Consider the following 22,176-nt stretch of genomic DNA (forward strand, 5'->3'; position numbering starts at 1 on the left):
AGCCAGAGGAGCTTTGGCTCTTTTTCAGGTTTCAAGTTGAATATGGAAAAGAGAGCATAGTACTTTCCGTTAATCCCCTCGGTAGTGGAGCCAACTTGGAGGTGCTGCCTTTTCGTCTGGCCAGCTCTAGCTGCAGGAATCTGGGTGTCCGACGATTGGGGCCAGCTTCAGAAATTAAATTGCACATGTCTGGTGAGTAAGGTTAAATCTGATTTGCAAAAGTGAGATAACCTTCCCCTGTCCTTGGCTGGTGCAGTCCAGTCTATTAAAATGAATATTCTCCCAAGGCTGCTGTTTCTTTTTCAATGTCTTCCTGTTCTTTCCCCCTAAATCTTCTTTTGAACGTTAATAGGGTGATAGGGTGGTCCCGGGTCGTGGTCTGTGTGGAGTTTGCACATTCTCCCAGTGTCTCGTGGGTCCCACCCCCACAACCCAAAAAAAGATGTGCAGGGTAGGTAGATTAAACACACCAAATTGCCACTTAATTGCAAAAAAATAATTGGGTACTTTAAATTTATATTTTAAAAATTGATTGCTCCCCCATACAATTTGAAATACATTATTTGCATATGCTCTACTATTATACCTTTACAGAACTCCAAATATCTCTATGAACCCCATTTAAAAAAAGGTGGATCTCATCCTTTATATGGGTGGACAAGACCACGAGGATTCGCAGGGCAGTTCTTCAAATGGCAACACAATTGGGGGGGGGGGGGGGGGGGGGGGGGGGGGGTGGGCTTTGCCGAACTTGCCTTATTATTGGGCGGCCAATGCAGAGAAGGTGGTGGTGTGTTTCAGTGACCCAGGTTCCATCAGGGGACAGATAAGAGCAAGGTTGTGTAGGGGATATAGTCTCAGGGCATTGGTGACGGTCTCGCTTCAGTCTTTTTCCGACAGGGTACTCCTCACACCCGGTGGTCGTGTCCAATTTAAGGATATGGAGACAATTCAGGCTGCACGTTAAGCTTGGATTCATATCAAGAATGGCCCGTATTTGTGCCAATCATCTGTTTAAGCCGTTGAGACTGGATTGCGGCTGGTTTAGGGTGGATGGAGGGAAAAGGGCTGGAGAGATTTAGGGACTTGCTTGTGGAGGAACTGTTTGTCAGTTTGGAGGAGTTGTTGACGAAGTTTGGCATTAGGGGCCAAACTCGTTCAGGTACCTCCAGATATGGAATTTTGCATGAGGGGCCTGCCCAACATTTCCCATGGCTCTGCTGACATCCCTGATGGAGGGACTCATTCGCTGGCGGGGTCAGGAGAGGGTAGCAGTCGGGCATTTACAGGCGGATTCTGGGAGGAGGATTCGGACCCGTGGACAGGTGAACGCGAAGTAGGAGAGGGAGTTGGGACCTACAGTGGATGATGTGTGGAGTGATGTCCTACATAGGGTTAACTCCACATCATCATGCGAGTGGCTGGGCATGATCCAGCTTAATGTGGTGCATACGGCGCCCCTGACCAAAGTTAAGACGAGTGGCTTCTTTCCGGAGGTAGAGGGCAGATGCGAGCAGCGTTCCAAAGGGCGTTAGCCAACCACACATACATGTTCTGATCGTGTTCCAAACAGGTAAGCTTTTGGGTCTCCTTCTTTAGCACCTGTCAGTGATCTGGAGCCTTGTCATCTGGTGGCCATTTTTGGGACGTTGGAATCACCAGGGCTGCAAGCAGGCAGAAGTCTTTGCCTCATTGATTGCCTGGTGGTAGCCATTCACTGCTTATGAATAAAATAAGAAATTGCTTATTGTCACAAGTAGGCTTCAATGAAGTTACTGTGAAAAGCCCCTAGTGGCCACATTCTGGCGCCTGTTCGGGGAGGCTGGTACGGGAATTGAACCCGTGCTGCTGGCCTTGTTACAAGCCAGCTGTTTAGCCCAATCTGCTAAACCAGCCCCTTACTTTAAGTAATTAGTCACTGTCTGTTGCTAGAGCAGATACGGTTTAGGGTTTTTTCCCCACTCTCTTCGCTTTGTGGATGAGGTTTTTGTTATGTTGGTTCTCTGTAACATTTGCTGTGGGTAATGTGGGTTTGGTCATAAAATTTATTGTAAATGGAAAGTATTTAATAAAAATATTTTGAAAAAAGTAGGGCTATTAGAAAAAAGTAAGTGGTTACAGAGTATACTAGAAATTAACCCCCCCACCACAAATAATTTTGACGTAACTGCTGAAATTTGACACGTCCCAAAACAATTCAGTTTTCAGCTTAGAACAGCGAATTTTAACATATTCTCCCGGCATATTCTCTCTTAGACTGCAGAATGTTACTATTGCTCACTATGGAATTGAGCCCTTTTTTCTGTACCTTCCTTTGCTTCGTCCAGGAGAACTGGGATTAGAGTTGGTGCTGGCATTACTCATAGTCTCCATTCTTGATGACTTGGTCTGTGCCTGCTTTCCTGCTGATGACAGAGGCTTATTTACTGCACCTAGAACGTTAGTTGCCTTGGGCTGTGTGGAATAAAAATCCATTATGATTACGTTTCGAGGCACTAGCTGGCAGTTAAACTCGGAATTAGAAAACTGCACAAGTTTTGAATTTCCAAGCTTAATTAATACATAGTATAAACTTAATCTTAATACCAGTAATTTTTTAAAAACGCATCAATTCACGATTTAAAAAAGTCATTTCTAGTCAACAATATAAATTTAAGACAAATCTAAGGCTAGCAGATTCTGTAGTATGCAGAGTAAACGTGAATGAAGAATTGTATGAAGGCATATAACTAAAGTTTACAAGTGTATTAGAATTTAGAAATCAACAATACCTTGCCAGGTGTGAAAAAAGCTTTCATTTCTGAAGGCAGATAATTTTTGCTATTGTTGAAGTTCTGAAAAACAAGTAAAAATTGATAAAGCTTTTATTTTTATCAGACATCAATAGAACATTGCATACGGGAAACAAGTTTGCAGTTTTCCATCTTGTATCCGTGAGGTTACCGCATCCTGCCCCCAAACAGGTAGCTTTTCCAGCAAAATAAAACCTCAACATAAATGATCTGCGAGCAGCAGTGTAGCGACAGTCACAGACAAATGTAAAAAATTGTAAAAAAAAAATTATCAACTAACTCAAAACTTATCAATCCTCTCTTTAGGGTGGCACGATAGCCCAGTGGTTAGCAATGTTGCTTCACAGCACCGGGGTCCCATGTTCGATTTCCTCTTGGATCACTGTCTGTGCGGAGACTGCACGTTCTCAGTGTCTGCGTGGGTTTCCTCCGGGTGCTCCGGTCTCCTCCCAGAAGTCCCAAAAGACATGCGAGGTAATTTGGACATTCTGACTTCTCCCTGTGTGCCCAAACAGGCGCCGGAATGGGATTTTCTTGGTAACAGGTCTTTGCATGCTCAAACTGTATAATCTCTTTGAAAGTATTAATTCCAAACTAAGATGCATACTCCAGATGTAGGAGTACCAGCTGCTTACAGGAGCTTAAAACAAGTACTAACATCCCAACTCAAAAAGGATGCATCCAACGCTCTTAAAGCATTTCTGTCCACTGTACTGCCTGAACTATGATTCATAAACTTCAAATTACTTGTAACCGTCACACCCAAATTCTTTTAAATGGTTGACCATCAATATGATACTATGAATTAGGATAATTGTGGCCAAAATGGAGAACTGAACATTTTGCCACATTGAAGGTAAGTTGCCACTTCTGCAACCACTGCATAATAGTGTTCACGGTGAAAATGTGCATTCACAAATCCTAAATTATTTTTCTTAATTTCCAAATAAACTTTAATTCCATCCGCATATTTCAAAACTGTACTACACAGAATTGGGCCAATGTCAGAATCCCTATGGTGCAGAAGGAGGCCATTCGTCCAATCAAGTCTGCATGACCCTCCGAAATGTACTCTACCTAGACCTCATAATTCCACGTAACCGTTGGACATCAAGGGATAATTCAGCACGGCCAATCCACCTAACCTGCACATCTTTGGACTGTGGGAGGAAACCGGTGCACCCAGAGGAAACCCACGCACACATGGGAAGAATGTGCAAACTCCACAGACAACCACCAGAGATCAGAATTGAACCTAGGTCCCTGGCGCAGTGAGACAGCAGTACCTCTGTGCCACCATACCTCTCAATTAATAAAAGCCACAAATAAAAGGGACCCTATGACACTTCCTTGAGAAATACCAGACATGTGTTGGATTTGCTAATTGCCCAGTAACAGTGACCACTTCCACACCGCCCAACAAAAATGATTTTATCCACTGGTAGTTTGCTGTTTGCCTTCAAACTCTTTAAAATCCAACTCTACAGCAGCAACCAGATGTTTAATTTCGCATCATTACAAAAATTAAACAAAATTAGTGAGAGGCCCAAATTCTACTTAATGGCAGCACTGAGTATTCTAGCAGGTTTTATGTAGGACATACAGTCTTTAGCAGTTCTCAATCCACACATTTAATTTTTATTACTAAAATCTTGTTAGAACGCCGCATTTTTTACTCGCCCTTAATGAGCAACAAAGCAAAGATTAGAAATAGATGAAAGCCGTAATTATATATCTTTCCTGAATAAGAGATAATTGGAACCGTAAAATGTTGAAGAATGAGAAAATGCCATTTGGGCAATTGCACCTGAATTAAACACCTATTCCTTTAGTCCAATGCCACATACTTTAAAATGTTTTCATTTAAATATTTATGACACTTTCCTTGTAATTTCTGGTGAGGAATTTATGTTTTGACAACTGTCTCCATAAACGTGCAAAGACAAAAAATGAGCAATTGCTGTTGTGGTTTGAAATGCGCATGCATTTACTTGAAAACTAATAATAATAATAATCTTTATTATTGTCACAAGTAGGCTTACATCAACACTGCAATGAAGTTACTGTGAAAATCCCCAGTCAAGACATTCCAGCGCCCGTTCGGGTATTCAGAATGTCAAATTCACCTAACAGCACATGACATGGGGAGGATTTTGATGTGGGAGGAAACCCACGCAGACATGGGGAGAACGTGCAGACTTCGCACAGACAGTGACCCAAGCGGGAATCAAACCCAGGACCCTGGTGCTGTGAAGCAACAGTGCTAACCACTGTGCCAAATACCGTGCCACCCAATATGGTTTCTGTATCGACCTTCAATTTTGTATGGAATTCTATGGTATGATTCCTCCAGAATTGTTCGTTAAGAAATTGTTGAACAAATCATTTGGGTCAACTACCGCCCTGACATCCTTGACAATGCAGAGTACAATGTATTTGTTATATTTCTTTATTGCTACAAAGAGAAAGGGTATGGAGGTGTTCACACTTTGGATTCTTGTAAAACATATTGAAATGTTTATTAAAAGTGTTGCTCATACAATGAAAGGTTTGCAAAGAGTGTAGCTTGTATAATCAAGATCGTGATCTGCCTAAAGCTCGTGCAAACACTCTGCTGACGTCACTACACATCACATGACGCAAAACCAACAAGAATTCATTCCCAGATACATAACAGTAATGAAAGGGACAAGGTTATAACTGTAACAGGGTGTAGTAGGGTTATCATTACAATACATGATATTCATAAATCCAAGGTAACAACAGCAGTGATGGGTTAACAGTCACAGGGTCATTAAAACGTAAGCAAATAAATTGCAGGTCAGGGTCACAGTAGCTCAGACAGCAGAAAATTCCAGAAATTTGAAAGACAAATTAAAGCGAAGATTCAAAATTGGTAAACAAAGATGTTTAGAAAGCAGCAACTGTGGCTTCATAGAAAGCCAAAACCACATCATAAGGATGTAAACCCCCTCAGATTGTTTGATCTTTATGGCTTCTATTCAATTCAAAGAGAAATAGCTTTTAGTAGCCTGTAATTGACAACTTCCACACAGCCAGATGTCTGGATTGATTATTTTTGTTTCCCTTAATGCCGCAATGGACCTCAAGTAGCCTACTCAAACTAACCACAGTGTTTGTAAACATCTATCTATGATTGATGGCTCGTGACCACATCAAAATCAGTTAAGTGCTGTCTGCTGAGAAAGAAAAGAGGAAGAGAAAGCACTGAACTCCTAGATATTTATAAACATTGCAGCAGGATTTGCATGGGGAGGGCCCTCCAAGCGGCTTTGGGTGCAGCTACCTCAAGTATTTAGCCCCTTGACCCACCAGGTCAGGGCCATGCTGGCAAATACTTGCACCAATCGACGCCTTCATGAATCCCAGCCCAGAGGGCTGGAAATCATGGAGACCTAGAGAATCTGGTGTCCAGATAGCGCAGGGCGCAAACCTCAATGCCACCACAGCAGCGTACCAGAGCATTGGAAACGGATTGGGAACTTGTGGTGTTGGCATACAAGGCAGCTCCCGTTTAGTGACGTGTTTTTGGCCCATTTAACCTGATTTACAGGTGTAATTTTGGAAACAATCACCACCAGTTATTTCCCCTGATTCTTAATTCTCCGCCACATTGGGAACTCCTCTACTTGCAGCAGAGAATCCAGCCCTAGCTAAGACCTGCTTAGGCAATAAACTCCCCATGAACTGCCAACAAGAGCTTCCCTTACATAATGAAATATTGGCAACAGGTCTGCTCATGGTAGAATCATATCTGCACAAACACGATACAATGTTGGACTGCATATGTACAAATTTGTTGCTGGTATGGTTCATGCCAAAATGCACACTTTGTTCATCACTCCATAATATTCCACCCTCGCACACCCCCAAAACTGTGTTTTGAACAAGCTCATAGTTTTCCCCTACTAACCACAATCAAAAGACTTCATGGGAATAATCTTATAGTCCCCTATGAGCAGGTTTTCAGACCAGGGGAGCCAGCAAAATTCCACATTGCCTTTTGTTCCCCCACTTTTCCCTGACCGGGCTGTAATTGGGACATGGCAAAGCTTCAGGCCTCCCCCCATCACCATCACATCAACTGAGGCGCTTCCTACCTGGTCAAAGCTTTTCAGCCAGAGGCAGGAGGTTAGTAACAGGTACCTCCTTCAGGGTCACCCGTCTTCAAATCGGAGACCTTCCCCATCTCCATCGAGAATCCCAATTTAGCCGTTGTCCGGCTCTTTGGAACACACATACTACTTTCACAATCCAAAATTTGGTGTAGTTTACAAAATACAAGGAAAGGCAGACTCAATTGGCACGAAAAATCCATTTTCATACATTAGATCCAGAACAATATTGCTATGTGACACTTGTACACATGTAATTGACTACTTAATATGTACCAAGATGCAATTAGAAATGTATACTCAGTAACTGTACACACCTTATCAGGATGGGTGAAATATTTAGCAGGAAGCACTGGGTCCTTCGGAGACTCCAAGCTGTATGTAGTACTTTTAGAGATGATAATGTTCATTGCAACATCACAAACGGTATATAATTTCTAAAAAGAAACAAAAATGTGAATTTTGCTGGTTAACAGTGGAGAAAAACTGTTAAAGATCAGTGAAAGACACATCTAAATATTACTTCGTAATATTAAATTTTCACTGATGGTCTCTGAAAAACACTGACCAAGTAAAGCTGAGATTGCAATTGTAGTGACACATCAGGACATGACCCAAGACTATACAATTATGAGTGGGCCATCGAGTGGTTAAGAAGGGCTTATTTTCCTTAGCAGAGAGAATAACAACTAGGGGGAAATAGAAAAATAATTGGCAAAAGGATCAGAGGAGTTGAGGAGAAAACTCTTCACTGGTGAGAGTTTGGACCAGTCTGAAACACTACCATCACATACTTGCATATGTCCTTCAAGGGCTGTAACGTACAAAGCTCCAGACCAAGAGTGGGATCAGTCTAGGTAACTACTTTTCAACCAGCACTGGGACAAATGACCTTTTATTGTGCTGTAAATTTTCATGATTCTATGAATTAGTTCCTATCTACATCATTAAGGCTTCAATACCATAATCAAATAATATGCCACCAGCAAGTAGAGAATCAGAAACGTACAACCTGCAATATATCCCAATTATTCACAAAATGTGAAGACAAACCTCATTCATCTTTGGATCATCTGGACCCTGAACATCTTTTGTCTGTTTTATATTTTCCACCATTTTTCGGATAAAAGCATGACTGTTGTTTTCATTTTTAACCATCAGTATTTCAAGCATAAACCATAAACATCTAAAAGACAGGAATAAAAGCACAAAATAGTGTTATTACTTCAGAATCAAATTTCCAAAATAGGATGTACGGTTTCCAATTTTACCCAACTACTAAATTGAAACATACTTCACAGAACATTTGATGAAGTAACTGTCAGCAATACCAAAGCAGCAATGAAAATTTCTAATTGAAAATTTTAAAGTCATCACAACCAACATACCAAAGTTTTGTTTTGAAGTCAGAAGAGTCTATTGGATGCTTGTACAAATCAATGATTATCTTTCAGAACATTTGTACTACATGCGCATCATGTTACATAAATCTTAACTGGTGGTTTGCGTTTGCAACTCATCCATTTCACTCAAATCGCCTGCCAACTCAGAAGCCCCACTGCACCAAGAAAATTAACTGTATGTGAAGCAATTTGGGCATTTGAGTGACATGTTAAGGTTATGTTAAGACAAACACTTCCTTTACTTGCTTATGTTCGCATGGCATCCCCTTTCAGATGTTGTCCCAATTATGGAAAAAATAACAAGCAATATTCTGTTAAGCAAAGGTAGAACATGGGTAGGGACTTCCTTTATTTTGAAGATTGTTGGTAGCACTTGCTCCTATTTTAGGCTGGAAGACTGAGTCAACAGGTAAATACAAGGTAGTGTACTTTGCAGGTGCAAACAGGCTGGGAATCAGTATTGGTCCCAAGACTCAATTCAGAATCGGGAACAGTGTACAAGAATTTCATCACCATTCATGACTCAAAAGCATTTTTAAAAATTTGCATGACAAAACTCATCAATCAGTTTGATAGATGTACTGTTCCAAAGCTACAGTAAAACTCTTTTTTTTGGTCTTTAAAGCTCATCTTATTTTTTTATTATTCATTTGATGTGGGCATCGTTGGCTGCGCCCATCTCTAATTGCCCTTGAGGGGTTAAGAGTCACATTGCTATGGATCTGAAGTCACACGTAGGCCAGACCAGGCAAAGACGGCAGATTTTCTTCTTTAAAAGGACATCAGCGATCCAGATGGGTTTTTAATAATAATTGACAATGGTTTCGTAATCTTTTAATTCCAGATTTCCAGAAACCAGGGGCTGGTTTAGCTCACTGGGCTAAATCGCTGGCTTTTAAAGCAGACCAAGCAGGCCAGCAGCACGGTTCAATTCCTGTACCAGCCTCCCCGGACAGGTGCCGGAATGTGGCGACTAGGGGCTTTTCACAGTAACTTCATTGAAGCCTACTCGTGACGATAAGCGATTTTCATTTCATTTTTATTCAATTTTCACCACTGCATGGTGGCATTTGAACCTGGGACCACTAGTCCAGTGACAATATCACTACAGCACCGCCTCTCATAAAAAATATGCAGAACCTTTAGTTTTTGTTGCATTCTAGAGGGACATCATGATAAATGAGCTACAGGAACTAGCACTCACGAGAAATTCCCTTCTTGAGCGATGCGGCTAAAGCCAACATCCTATTGGTGCCAGGAAAGGGAAATCTGGCTTGCCATCATTCACAATGTCAATTCTGAATAGTTTTCAAGAGTCTGCTTTAATTCCCATGGTTTTCTAACTCGGAGCTGCTTGACAAGTCCTACTAAGAGTGATTACATTTAAGAATATTTAATTGACTGTGAAACACTCCGATACCTTGAGGAAGGAAAAGTGAAATATAAATTGCATAATTATTCTGTCTGTAATTAAGGATAATTAAGGATAAATACACTTAATAACTAATACAATTTTTAAAAAAGTAATACTGCATTCCGCTTTTCATTTTCCTGAGCGGCATGACAAAATAAAGAAACATCACAATAGATGGGAGTAGTGGAGGGGAAAAGAAAGAAAATAGCTAGATAAATGAAGGAAAACAGAAATGGATGGGAAGAAATTTGGACATCGAGGGAAAGGTAAATACTTTTATAGAATAAAGTATACAGAAGAACAAGTACAGATATATTTGTTTATATGTTTACAACTTTAAACTATTTTGTAAACACTAATATAATATAATTAGATAGCACACTTAACTCTTTAATATCTTTCAGTTGCTCAATATCCTGTACTTTTACGTAATCTGGATCATGCGTAAGGAGGTGAATAGTGTATGGAACAACATATTCGGGCAGCAACGACAACAATTTTTCTGCAGTCACAAGAACAAAAGCAGGTCATTGGTTTCTAAATGAAATATTTAAGGACAAAACATTACGACTGCAAGCCCAAGTCCCAGCAATTCTGACGTTTACACCAAACATTCTATAATAATAATAATCTTTATTGTCACAAGTAGGCTTACATTAACACTGCAATTAAGCTACTGTGAAAGGCCCCTGGTCGCCACACTCTGGCACCTATTCGGATACACAGAGGGAGAATTCAGAATGTCCAATTCACCCAACAGCACGCCTTTGTAGCATGTGCTATGTAGCACGTCTTTCGGGATTTGTGGGAGGAAACCGGAGCACCCGGAGGAAACCCACACAGACACTGAACGTGCAGACTCCGCATAGACAGTGACCCAAGCCGGGAATCGAACCTGGCACCCTGGCACTGTGAAGCAACAGTACTAACCACTGTGCTACCGTGCCACCCATTGAGCCTGCTCTGCCATTCAATAAGATGCGGTTTGCCAATCCCAATCACTCAAACACTTCAAAAGAGCTGACCACCTTCATTTTAATGAATTTAAAGTCCTTTAACTATACAGATACAGTTTGGGGGGGGGGGGGGGGGGGGGGGGGGGGTCAGTTGTATGGAAAATTACAAAATCAAAGTTAAAGTAGAAGGTGGGAGTGCAAGTTAATGATGCGGACTTTAAACTAGTTGATGGTGCCGAGGTCTCAGGAGAAGTTAGCCAAGTTTCCAGAACATGTAATAGAACAGAGAGTATGGAAAACAGCAGGAATCTAACATCAGGCTCAGCAAAAAAAGGGGACAGTTACGAGGAGGGCGGTCAACACAGGACTGAGAGCACGGTATCTAAATATGCGCAGGATACGGAAAAGGTAAATGAGCTTGATGCGCATATTAAAATTGGCCGTACGATATTGTGGGCCTCACAGACGCGGCGGCAAGGGGATTAGGGCTGGAATCTAAATATCCACGGATTTGTGTCGTATCGAAAGAACAGGGAGGTGGGCAGAGGGGCTGAAGTTGCCATTCTCTTGGTCATGTTGAAAAAAAGGTAACAAAAAATGCCAATGATCAGCTTCTTTAGTCAAAATTTAAACTCAACAGATCTCCATATTTTTATCCCCTACCTCACAGGCCATGTGCTGTTTCATTTGCCCTTCAAGGGAATTGCCTCAACACTTGTTGATACTTCCCACGAAGATCACAATGTGAGCTCCAGTCTTGCCATTATTAAATTTCTAACCTAAGCGGCAAGTTTTTAAAATTTTTTATAAAAAGACAAAATTCCCAAACTATAAAGCTAATAAAAATGCTAAAGAATGTATTAAACTGTGTCTTATAAGTATAAAGATGGTTATGCAATAATATGTAAATAATAATCTCATTAACTCTCCAAATTTTATACATCAGCCTTGTTGATGATGGAATGTGCAGGGTACAAGTTAGGTGCTCAGAAAAAGGGGGCAGGGGTGTTTTTAATGTTATATTGATATATAGTTGAAAACAAAACAGGAAAACCCAAATTTTATTTCATCATTTATATATTTATGGTAGGTACTACTTTCCATACCCCTAAATGTCAAATGAAAATTTTATTGGTGGGAAATATTTTCAAGCAGGGTGTAAAATCACATGGGGAAGGGCAAGAAAGAACATTTTCCGACATGCTCAAGAATGTACTGATATAATAAAAGTAGCTGGTAAGAGTCACATGGCCATCCCTTATTGTAAGATAAATAGGAGTCCATTTGTGAAGCAGCGTGTAAAAAAGGCAAAATTTAAAATCAACCCCAGAAAATACCACACACCGCTATCCATGTGGGGAGGTGGAAGTCATTGCAATGTTGGGGTATCCACATTCTGCCTTGGTGCCCCAAAATCCTGGATCCAAGCAACTGTTTTTTCTGCACGTTAGCAGCATGACAACCCCATACCAAGCTGCTGTCAATTAAAGTATTGTAAAAAATAGTACATTCTGAGAAAATGGCACTTCCAGGAGATTGAATGAAGAGTTGCTGCTCAAAGTCTGCTCCCCATTTTATCCCACGCCAGCAGTCGGTTGGCACAACAGCAATCCCCACATCAAATCACCTTGAGCACATTCCACCCAATCCTGCCCAAAAAGGGCAAAAGATTAAAATCTGGGGGACAGTGACAAAACGGGCAAAAAAAGTAGCACGCATCAGTGCACTGTCACCACCTGGTTATCCACAACTCAAGTAAAGCTCATTAATACAATGCGCCATACACTGTGCAGTGCAGCTCATGGTGTCATAAATAAGAAAACAATAGAGCATAGAACAATTTTGGAAACAATCACCACCAGTTATTTCCCCTGATTCTTAATTCTCCGCCACATTGGGAACTCCTCTACTTGCAGCAGAGAATCCAGCCCTAGATAAGACCTGCTTATTGTGATATCTGAAACTGGATAATCTTATAAAAATTCCAAAGTTATCTTTAACGGCAAGGTATGCATATTACCAAGACTATATTTAGTTTTGATTCAAAAGATTTTTTATTAATAAATACTGCTAAATTTTCACATTTAGCAAAACATTCTTGAAACGCCTTGATCAGTTTGTACGTTCTTTTAAAAACTTATTTTTGTCCCATTCCTACACAGCTTAATTCTAATTGCAACTTCTCCAGCTAATCTTTACACCATTTAAGTGGCATGCTTTTTACAAAAGAAGTGAAAAATCAGTAAATGCACAGGTTAAAAAAAACTGTTCTTTTAAATATTGTATACATTTCCGCAAGATTGTAAAATGAGCTGGACTCGGCGCACTTAGTCAGGGAAATAGAGAAGAATATGCTGCAGTTCCTTTATCTGCAATGGGTCATTTTCTTCCTGAAATTTGGCAATACCTACCACTCACTGCTGCATGCTGCTTCAAATATTCCCTCCTAATATTGATATTTTTCACCAGGCATTGTCTGGCATGTGCTCGCCTTTCTTTTGCCGGATCCTTTGCACACAGTGAAAAAATTGCCATGTACTCTAGCGGTAGTCGTAGTTTGGCAAGTCCTTTGTTGAGCTTCTGTGCAAATATCTGCCTTACTTGATAACATTCATCCTGCAAACAAACAATTTCACAGCTATTTTCTTGTGCCATTATCACAGATTAAAAAATGGAAATTGAATACTTAAAATGGACACATCACAACGTTCACATGGTTTCATTCTGCATTGATGCAGTTATGTTTGAACCACATGTTCCCCTGTGCTCTGTATCTGAAGGAACCTCCAATTTAGATACCATAAACACAGGTTTGTTAATGTCCATAAACCAAGTGTCAGACAAGAAACATTGTTGTTTCGCTAGCAGCCTTTGATGCATGCTTTGGACTACCACTTGCTTTTCCAAAAAAATATTTTGCTATAACTAATAATGACAGGAACTCGTGACTGATTTAGTCTGTTCCTGATACCAGTGGATGAATTTTACAGGGTGCCGTTTTCCCCACTTCGCCCCCACAAAATAGATGGTTGGGAGCCCACCCACTCACTAGCTAACTAACTAACTACTCCCTCTGTGCACCCGAACAGGCGCCGGAGTGTGGCGACTAGGGAATTTTCACAGTAACTTCATTGAAGTGTTAATGTATGCCCACTTGTGACAATAAAAATGTTATTATTATTAACTAAGGCACTCATCAACCAATCATGTTGCATTTTGTACGTTTCACAACTCGGATCATCCTAAATTGCTTTACAGCCAGTGAAGCATTTTTACAGGATACAGCGAGGCCTGGATAGAGTGGATGTGGAGAGGACGTTTCCACTTGTAGGAAAAACTAGCAAGAGGACACAATCTCAAACTAAAGGGACAATCCTTTAAAACAGAGATGAGGAATTTCTTCAGCCAGAGGGTGGTGAATCTGTGGAACTCTTTGTCGCAGAAGACTGTGGAGGCCAAATCACAATGTCTTTAAGACAGAAATAGATAGGCTCTTGATTAATAAGGGGATCAGGGGTTATGGGGAGAAGGCAGGAGAATGGATACAAGACAAATATCAGCCATGATTGAATGGCGGAGCAGACTCGATGGGCCGAGTGGCCTAATTCTGCTCCATGTCTTATGGTCTGACAGTTTTGTCAATATTATTTATTTATTTTCTCCCCCTCTTTTTTTAAAATTTAGAGTCCCAATTCATTTTTTCCAATTACGGGGCAATTTAGCGTGGCCAATCCACCTATCCTGCACATCTTTTGGGTTGTGGGGGTGAAACCCACGCAGACACGGGGAGAACATGCGAACTCCACACGGACAGTGACCCAGGGCCGTGATTCGAACCCAGGTCCTCAGCGCCGTAGGCAGCAATGCTAACCACTGTGCCATCGTACTGCCCTTGTTTCGTCAATATTATAATAGCCGAGATTTGGTAGGCAACTTTCAGATCACAAATTTCTGCAAACACCAATGAAATAATGACTGGATCATCTGCTTTGGTGATGTGAATTAAGGATTAAATATTGACTAGGACCAGTGAGAAATACCATTAGCAGTGCCATGGATTTCATCTGAATGACAGAATCTCTAACAATGCAGCACCGTGTGGAGTACCGCACTGAAGTGTCAGCCTAGATTGTGTGCGCCACTGCTCAAGATTCTGGAGAGGGACCTGAACACTATATTCTGACTTGGAGGTCAGGGTATAGTCACTTTATGTAATTCTGGTCATCTTGTATTGAGATGTCAGGAGGAACCGTATAATTTTACGTGGGAAAAATCCGCGAGGCCCCAGCACCGATCCTCCGACCGGTGAGGGCTAGCAGCCGTGCCACGTAAACTGCACGGCCCTCCCGATATAAACAGCTGGAGAATTGCAGAGTCCATGGTCCCTCATGCCCACGCCAACGATCTGCAGTGGTCGTGCAGTATAACATGGTGCCATGCACAGACCCGACCTGCCAGATAATAGTACCCCCTCCCCCGCACAACAGTATGGCTCCTGCCCGACTGTGGCCAGCGCTGGACACAGTCCGCAGCATCACACCGAGTTCCCGACCACTGGGGCCACGAGTCAACTGTACGGTTGGGATTCTGAGGCTGTCCCAAAGGCGTGCAGCATATTTCTCAATGACGCCATTTTGGAGGGGGTGGAGCATACAAAATTAGGCACCGCCCCCAATTCAGTCGTAAAAAGGGATTACAAAATTGGCGTCGGCAAACAGAGAATCCCGGCCTTCGTGTTTTAACTAAATGTGCACATTCTTCTTAGGGTGGCATTCTTCTGAAGTTTTTTCATTGGCTCTTTACTTACTCCAAGAACAAGGAACCATGGGAAACAAGATCATGTTTGTGGAATGTTCTACATTTTGGGAAAATGATAAATCACTTAACCAGAAGGAGGTAAATTTGAAAAATATTCAGTGTTTAATTATAACATCTTATCTGCAAACTGCTTTCATTGCCAAAAGTGAAATAATACTTAAAACAGTGATGAGAGGTGTACAAGAAGAATCCAGGCTCTGCTTGCTCTGTACTAAATTTTATCTGTACTAAATCTCAGCCATGCCACATTTGCTCTCATCTGGATACATTAATAGCCACCAGAAAACAATTTACCTTCTTTCTGAAATAGTTACGAACTTTTACGAGTATCAACCAAGGCTTATCCTAATCCTGTTCATGCGATATAGCAGAAACCAACATCTCAAATGCCAATTAAGGAGTTGAGCAGAAGGATTTTCAACTTCAGATACATTGCAATAATTTGGTTCTTGCAAGGTATAGTATTCCCATGTTTGGCATATATTACAGGATGCATTATATCCACTCGAGTGAATAATAATAAGCTAAAACATCAAGCTTGCCATAGGTTTAGTTAGCAAGCTTGTATTTTCTGCATTTAATCGCATTTAGAACATAGAACATAACAGTGCTGAAGGAGGCCATTTGGCTTATCGAGTCTGCACCAACCCACTTAAGCCCTCACTACCACCCTATCCCCGTAACCTCTCCTAACGTTTTTGGACAGTAAGGGCAATTTAGCATGGCCAATCCACCTAACCTGCACGTCTTTGGACTGTGGGAGGAAATCGGGGCACCCGGAGGAAATCCACGCAGACACGGGAGAACATGCAGACTCCACACAGACAGTGTCCCGGCAGGGAATCGAACCTGGGACCCTGGCGCTGTCAAGCCACAGTGCTAGCCACTTGTGCTACCGTGCTCCCTTTTTCTGCATTTAAATCGCTTTGAATTTCAAATGCCACTCACTCAAATTGTGAAGTGGTTTATTTAATGGCAATAATCTGAATCTATTAATATTTCGACATGCATGTCCAGGTTTTCAATAGCAGAGCAGGAGTACATTCTGGTAGCTACTTTCAGCAAGTCGTGCGCACATCGTTTCATCAGTAGATGTTGAAAATCTGTAGATATCATCCCTGATAGCTCAGCTGGTTAAGATAATGCATAATTTAACCACAGGGCAATAACTTTCAAGGTTTTCTCAAATCTATCCTAAACTAGTTAATCTGCAAAGCTGTCAGTTGCAGGAGTTCAATAAATGACTACTACATCTGAAACAAAGGAATATGGACAAAGCTGTCCTGCTGAAAGGATGATATTGAATGACAAATCAAACTGAAGTGTCCACAACACCATCGATGGTCAATCAATCAGCCATTACTCAATTGTTGCTCACATGAATTCCAGCCCTGGGTGACCTTTGTGGGGTTTGTACATTCTACCCGTGTCTGTGTGGGTTTCTTCCGGGTGCTCCAGTTTCCTCCCACAGTCAAAGATGTGCAGGTTAGGTGGATTGGCCATGCTAAATTGCCCCCTGGTGTTCAATAATGTGCATGTTAGGTGGGGTTATGGGGATAGGGCAGTGGAGTGGCCCTAGGTAGGATGCTCTTTCAGAGGGTTTGGTGCAGACTGGATGGGCCGAATGGCCACCTTCTGCACCATAAGGATTCTATGGAAATATAAACGGGACACTTAATAAGTTAATTACCACAGGACAATAACGAAGGGTCAGCGGCATAGTGGCTGCAGTCTTAGAAGTCATTTTAGCAAGGTTGTCCTAAATCATTAATGGAGATTAGTTTACTAACTTTACCAAAATCAGAAATTCTTATGGCAGACTAATCAAGTTCCAGGTCGAAAATTCTTCGATCTTACAGTTAGTTTTAACAGGGTTAGCACTGTTGCCTCTCAGCACCAGGAACCCGGGTTCGATTCCCAGCTTGGGTCACTGTCCGCACGTTCTCCCAGCATCAGAGGATTTCCTCCGGGTGCTCTGGTTTCCTCCCACAAGTGCTTGTTCAGTCTACTGGACATTCTGAATTCTCCCTCAGTATACCCGAACAGGCGTCGGTGTGTGGCAACTAGGGGATTTTCACAGTAACCATTGCAGTGTTAATGTAAGCCTACGTGACACTGATAAAGATTATTTTTTTAATGTGTGTTTTTTTTTTTAAACTGGGTAATGAATATTCTAGAATTCAGATATAGGATATGCCTCTCAATCAAATTCTAAATATGCTCAAAACAATCAGGAACTCAACTGATGGAAACTGAAGCTGCTCACTGACCATACTGGGATGCTTTATGACAAGCAGTAAATATGTAGGCTTATTTTCAAGATCAAGTTAAAACCACTATAAGTGTTTATTTTTCTCACTGAACTAACTATATGGATATCAATTTAATTCTTTACATCTGGAAGCCAAAAAAATGCCCAGTCCACTGGCAAAAATGGAAATTACATTTCAAGATGGATAAAGCCACTTACATTCATTACCAGTGCACATAACTGAAACTGTTCTAGTGTAATGATTTCATAGTAACAGGGCTCCTGTGCTAACTTCAAAACAGCACAGCCAGCTGCCAAGCGTAGACGTGACATATCAGGTTTGCTGCAAAAGAACACAGAAAAAGAGACAGGTTTTTTTGGGGATCAAGTATACTTTCACCTCATGTGGATGACAAAAGCTGACTGATTACTTATCACAATCTTGTTACTTCTATAAGCAAACTATTTTATTAAATTTGATAATATTTCTGTGCAAAACATCAGCTTATCTTATAGCTCACCGAGGTTTCACTTTCCATAAAAATTTACTTTTTAAAAAAATTGTTGAACACAAGGAAAATACATGCAAATTCCCAGCAAAACATAACCGATTGCCAAGAACCAAAACAACTGAAAAGTTCCAAATGCTCAACCGCCATTTTAAACTAAATTACAACCACATAGTTAAACTAGAAGATTTAGATGTACAATTTGCTTTTGTTAACATTAAACTACATAGACAAAGATAAAAACCTGAATCAACCTATTTTTAAAAAACTTCTCAGCACTGTCATAACAGTCTGCCATAAAGATGGAACAAAAGTAAGTCAGATGCAGTTAGGTGAACACACAACCTGCTGTGACCTAGATTGGAACGGAGCCCAGACTAATGGTTTAAGTCTCCTCCTCCATCCAACAAGTACTTCAAATGAAATTTGGGTAGCATTACTTTCAATTTCTAGTCAGCGCAGCTGAGTAATACAGCACTTAATTTCAATAAATTGGTCAGTTCCCCCACAAAATAGCTTTCTAATGTAGGAGCCTAGAGTTTCCTTTGTGGGCACAATGCTGAGGTCAGAACCAAACACTCATGTCCATTCTGCTGATGTCAAGTTGTGCCAAAGTATCCTCCCCAATCTCATTAGAGTACACCCAAACTCAAAATGGCTTTAAATCAATCCGCTTAAACAGACTATCAAGGAAAGCACTGAAATTTACCATAGAGTAAGTTTAAGTTACCATCATTCATGTACATCAGCAGGCACAACAGGTATCTTATTCAGGGATCCTTTTCAATTTTTAGGGTGACTTCACAGAACAGAATTATAGGAGGAAGCAATTTGGCCTGTTGAGCCTCTCAGATAATAATCCAATTCCCTCTTGAATGCATTGACTGAACCTGCTGCCACCATGCTCTCAGGGAGTGCATCCCAAATCCTAACTGCACTGATTTTGTCATTATTTCTTTTGCCAATTACCTAAAATCTGTGCCTTCCAAGTCACTGTTTCTTCCCACCTACTCTGTCCAGACCTCTCATGATTTGGAATACCGCCATCAAGTTTCCTCTCAAACCCTTTACTCCACAGAGAAAGGAGTTCCAATTTCTCCAATCTTTCACAAGACTGAAGTTTATACCTGGAACCGTGAATCTTTTCTGTACCCTCTCTAATGTCTTCGCATCTTTCTAAAAATGTGGGACCCAAAACTGGATGCGATACTCTGCGGTTGAATAATTGCATTTTATACAAATTTAACATAACTTATTTGCTTTCGTACTCTATGCCCGTATTGATAAAGTCTAGGCTGCTGTGTACTTTTATTAACTGCACTCAACTTGTCCTGACATCATTTATGCACATATATAAGCAAGATACTTTTGCTCTTACATCCCTCTTTAGAATTGTATCCTTTATTTTATATAGTCTCTTACATTCTTTCTACCAAAATGTATCGATTCACATTTCTCTACATTCAATTTCATTTGCCATTTGTCTGCCCATTCCACCAACTGGTCTATATAACTTTGAAGCTCTGCAGAATCAACCTGAAAGTTCACAATACTTTAAAATTTTGTATTGTCTGCAAATTTTGAAATTGTGCTGTATAATCTTGACTTTCATTTATGCCATAAAAATCAATTCAAAGAACCCGAAAAGAAAATTAGGCAGGTTGGAACAAAGACTTGTTAAAAAAGTTCTGTGCATTAGGAAAACAAAAGGTAATTTAAGGGATTTCTATTTGTATTGGTTAATATTAGGAATAAGGTACAGTTTTAAGTGGATGCTTAAGCCTAAAGTTAGATTCCTGCTAAACGAAGGAGTTTGTGTGTGCGGGGGTTTTAGTTTAATTTCAAACTGTTTCTATTATGCTGAGAAAGGTTACGGTATAAAAAGTGACTAACGGCTGTGGCAGAAGTATAAATTGTTGTTTTGTAACCAGGGGTCACTTTCCAGAGAGAAGAGATTTCCTTTGATCTTAGTTCAACTGCAAGCCAAGGCAGTTGGCTTAGATGGCGAGAGGAGGAACATCTATCTCAGCTTGGTTAGAAGAAAACCATACCATGGGGTAATGATTAAGAAAAAAGTGCAGAGCGCTTTCCATCTAGTTTTTCCCAAACTACCGACTCCCTTCCCGTCATCCCACCCCACTAGAGCCATCTGTTTCCCGTACTAGGTTGTCCTTCGACACACTACTTACTTTGTTCTGCGATTAACACATTGCAATCTCCTAATGTGCCACCATCAGCACCCTTCTTAGCCATAATCATCACCATTAAAATTCCCTCGGTCTTGTCACGTCATCTTTGTCAATCTCTCGCCAGTCTCCACCAATTTCTGGCTCTCTATCCAGCCCACCCCCTGCCCTCTGACGAAACATCAACCCCAGACTCGAAACGTTAGCTCTGCTGTCTCTCCAGAGGCAGTCATAGACATGCTGAGATTTTCAAACTTTTTCTGTTTTGGTTGTAGAGAGCTAAAGTGCAGCTAGTTAAGGAAATTAAAGGGAAGTCATCAAGAAGCCTGATTTTAATGGCACTAGAACACAGAACTGTTCAGTAAAGAAAGGCAGAGCCGAGAAGCAGACAGATTCCAGAAAAAAATCTGAACAGATTTTCAGATTTAGGAGACATTATTTTAAATAATCGTGAAAATCAGTGGCTGGATCTCGTTTGTATAAAAACCTTTTGAGGCAAAAAGAAATCTTGAAGAGGGAGGTGTAAAACCCGAAAGCGAAACGGGAGCAATTGAGAGAAAGCATTTAAAAGAGAAGTGTGCCTTTGTGAAAGTGAAACTTGAAATGACTGGGTGGCTCATGGTATAAATCGTCCGGGGGGGGGGACGGACGGACTTTGAGGAGAAATCTACAGAAATTAATTTGAGTTCAGAGGAGGGTGTATTTGACCTCAGGCAGCCTGTGTGTTTAAAAGGACTGCCTGTGTTACAGAGACAATTGCAATGCAAGATATACTTTGTAGCCCATGTTAACCTTAAAATCGGTGTACATTTGTGAAACTAGGGGGGAATAAAGGACTATTGTATCATAATCATTTTTTCTTGTTAAAACAGATTAGTGTTCCTGTGATTCTGTCGCTCCATGTTTTCTAAAAAGAAAGTAAAATTTTGTCTTTTGAGCCAGGGTTCCATTCTGGGATCTTCCCATCCAGTCATGTCAACTGTGACTGTAACATTTGCAATAAAACATAAGAATTACGTTCTTTACCACTGTGCCAAGTCATAATGAAATAGGAACACGAGTAGGTCATTCAGCCCCTCAGGTCTGCCCTACCATTCAGTAAATTCATGGCTAATTTGATTGTGGCTTCAAATCCACTTTCCTGACTGTTCCCCTTGACCCTCAACTCCCCTGTAGGTCAAAGATCAACCTCTCAGCTCAAATATATTCAATAACTCAGCCTCCACTCTCCCTAGAGAAGTGAATTCCAAAGATCAATGAAGAAGAAATTCACCCCCATCCCTTATTTTAAACTATGCATCATTGTTCTAGATTCCACCATGAGGGGAAACATATTCTCAGCATTGACTGTCAAAGTCCCCTCAGAATCTTATGTTTTAAAATGATCACCTCTCATTCCTCTAAAAGCCAATGAGCAAAATCCAACCTTTCCTCATAACGCAACCTCTTCATCCTAGGAATCAACCTAGTGAACCTTCACAGTACTGCCTCCAATGCAAGTTTATCCCTTCCTAATTGATTCACTTATTCACATGTGTTCTGCCCAAAGACATCTGTTGATGATTCATCTGGAACCACTTCCTTGCTCGATTTATTTTGGTGCTGATTTGTCATTGCCTTCGACTCCCAGGTACAGAGGGAGTAGGCAGGTCCAAGGCTTAGCTTAATGGGTACAGGAATCGGTGTTAGCATTATTCCGAATCATTCACGA

The 22,176-nt window shown here is 41.0% G+C and overlaps 1 protein-coding gene across 5 annotated transcripts in view; it reads right to left on the reverse strand.

Annotated features, from left to right (window-relative positions):
• pds5b (PDS5 cohesin associated factor B) overlaps positions 1 to 22,176 on the reverse strand; it is a 251,107-nt gene that overhangs the window by 23,407 nt on the left and 205,524 nt on the right. For 3 of the 5 annotated variants that reach the window (XR_005463248.1, XM_038818808.1, XM_038818809.1), the window contains 8 exons: positions 17,990 to 18,113; positions 13,113 to 13,317; positions 10,133 to 10,247; positions 7,982 to 8,114; positions 7,246 to 7,365; positions 2,772 to 2,834; positions 2,309 to 2,454; positions 64 to 165 (listed from right to left, as the gene is read on the reverse strand). Coding sequence is in view for 4 of the 5 variants with exons in the window: in XM_038818808.1 (XP_038674736.1) it covers positions 64 to 165; positions 2,309 to 2,454; positions 2,772 to 2,834; positions 7,246 to 7,365; positions 7,982 to 8,114; positions 10,133 to 10,247; positions 13,113 to 13,317; positions 17,990 to 18,113 (1,008 nt within the window). In the remaining variant the exon portion in view is untranslated. The remainder of the gene's footprint in view (positions 1 to 63; positions 166 to 2,308; positions 2,455 to 2,771; positions 2,835 to 7,245; positions 7,366 to 7,981; positions 8,115 to 10,132; positions 10,248 to 13,112; positions 13,318 to 17,989; positions 18,114 to 22,176) is intronic. The other 2 variants (XM_038818810.1, XM_038818811.1) reach the window with 1 other exon arrangement.

This window comes from Scyliorhinus canicula, chromosome 14 (genome assembly GCF_902713615.1).
Source record: "Scyliorhinus canicula chromosome 14, sScyCan1.1, whole genome shotgun sequence".
NCBI classification, from domain to species: Eukaryota; Metazoa; Chordata; class Chondrichthyes; order Carcharhiniformes; family Scyliorhinidae; genus Scyliorhinus; species Scyliorhinus canicula.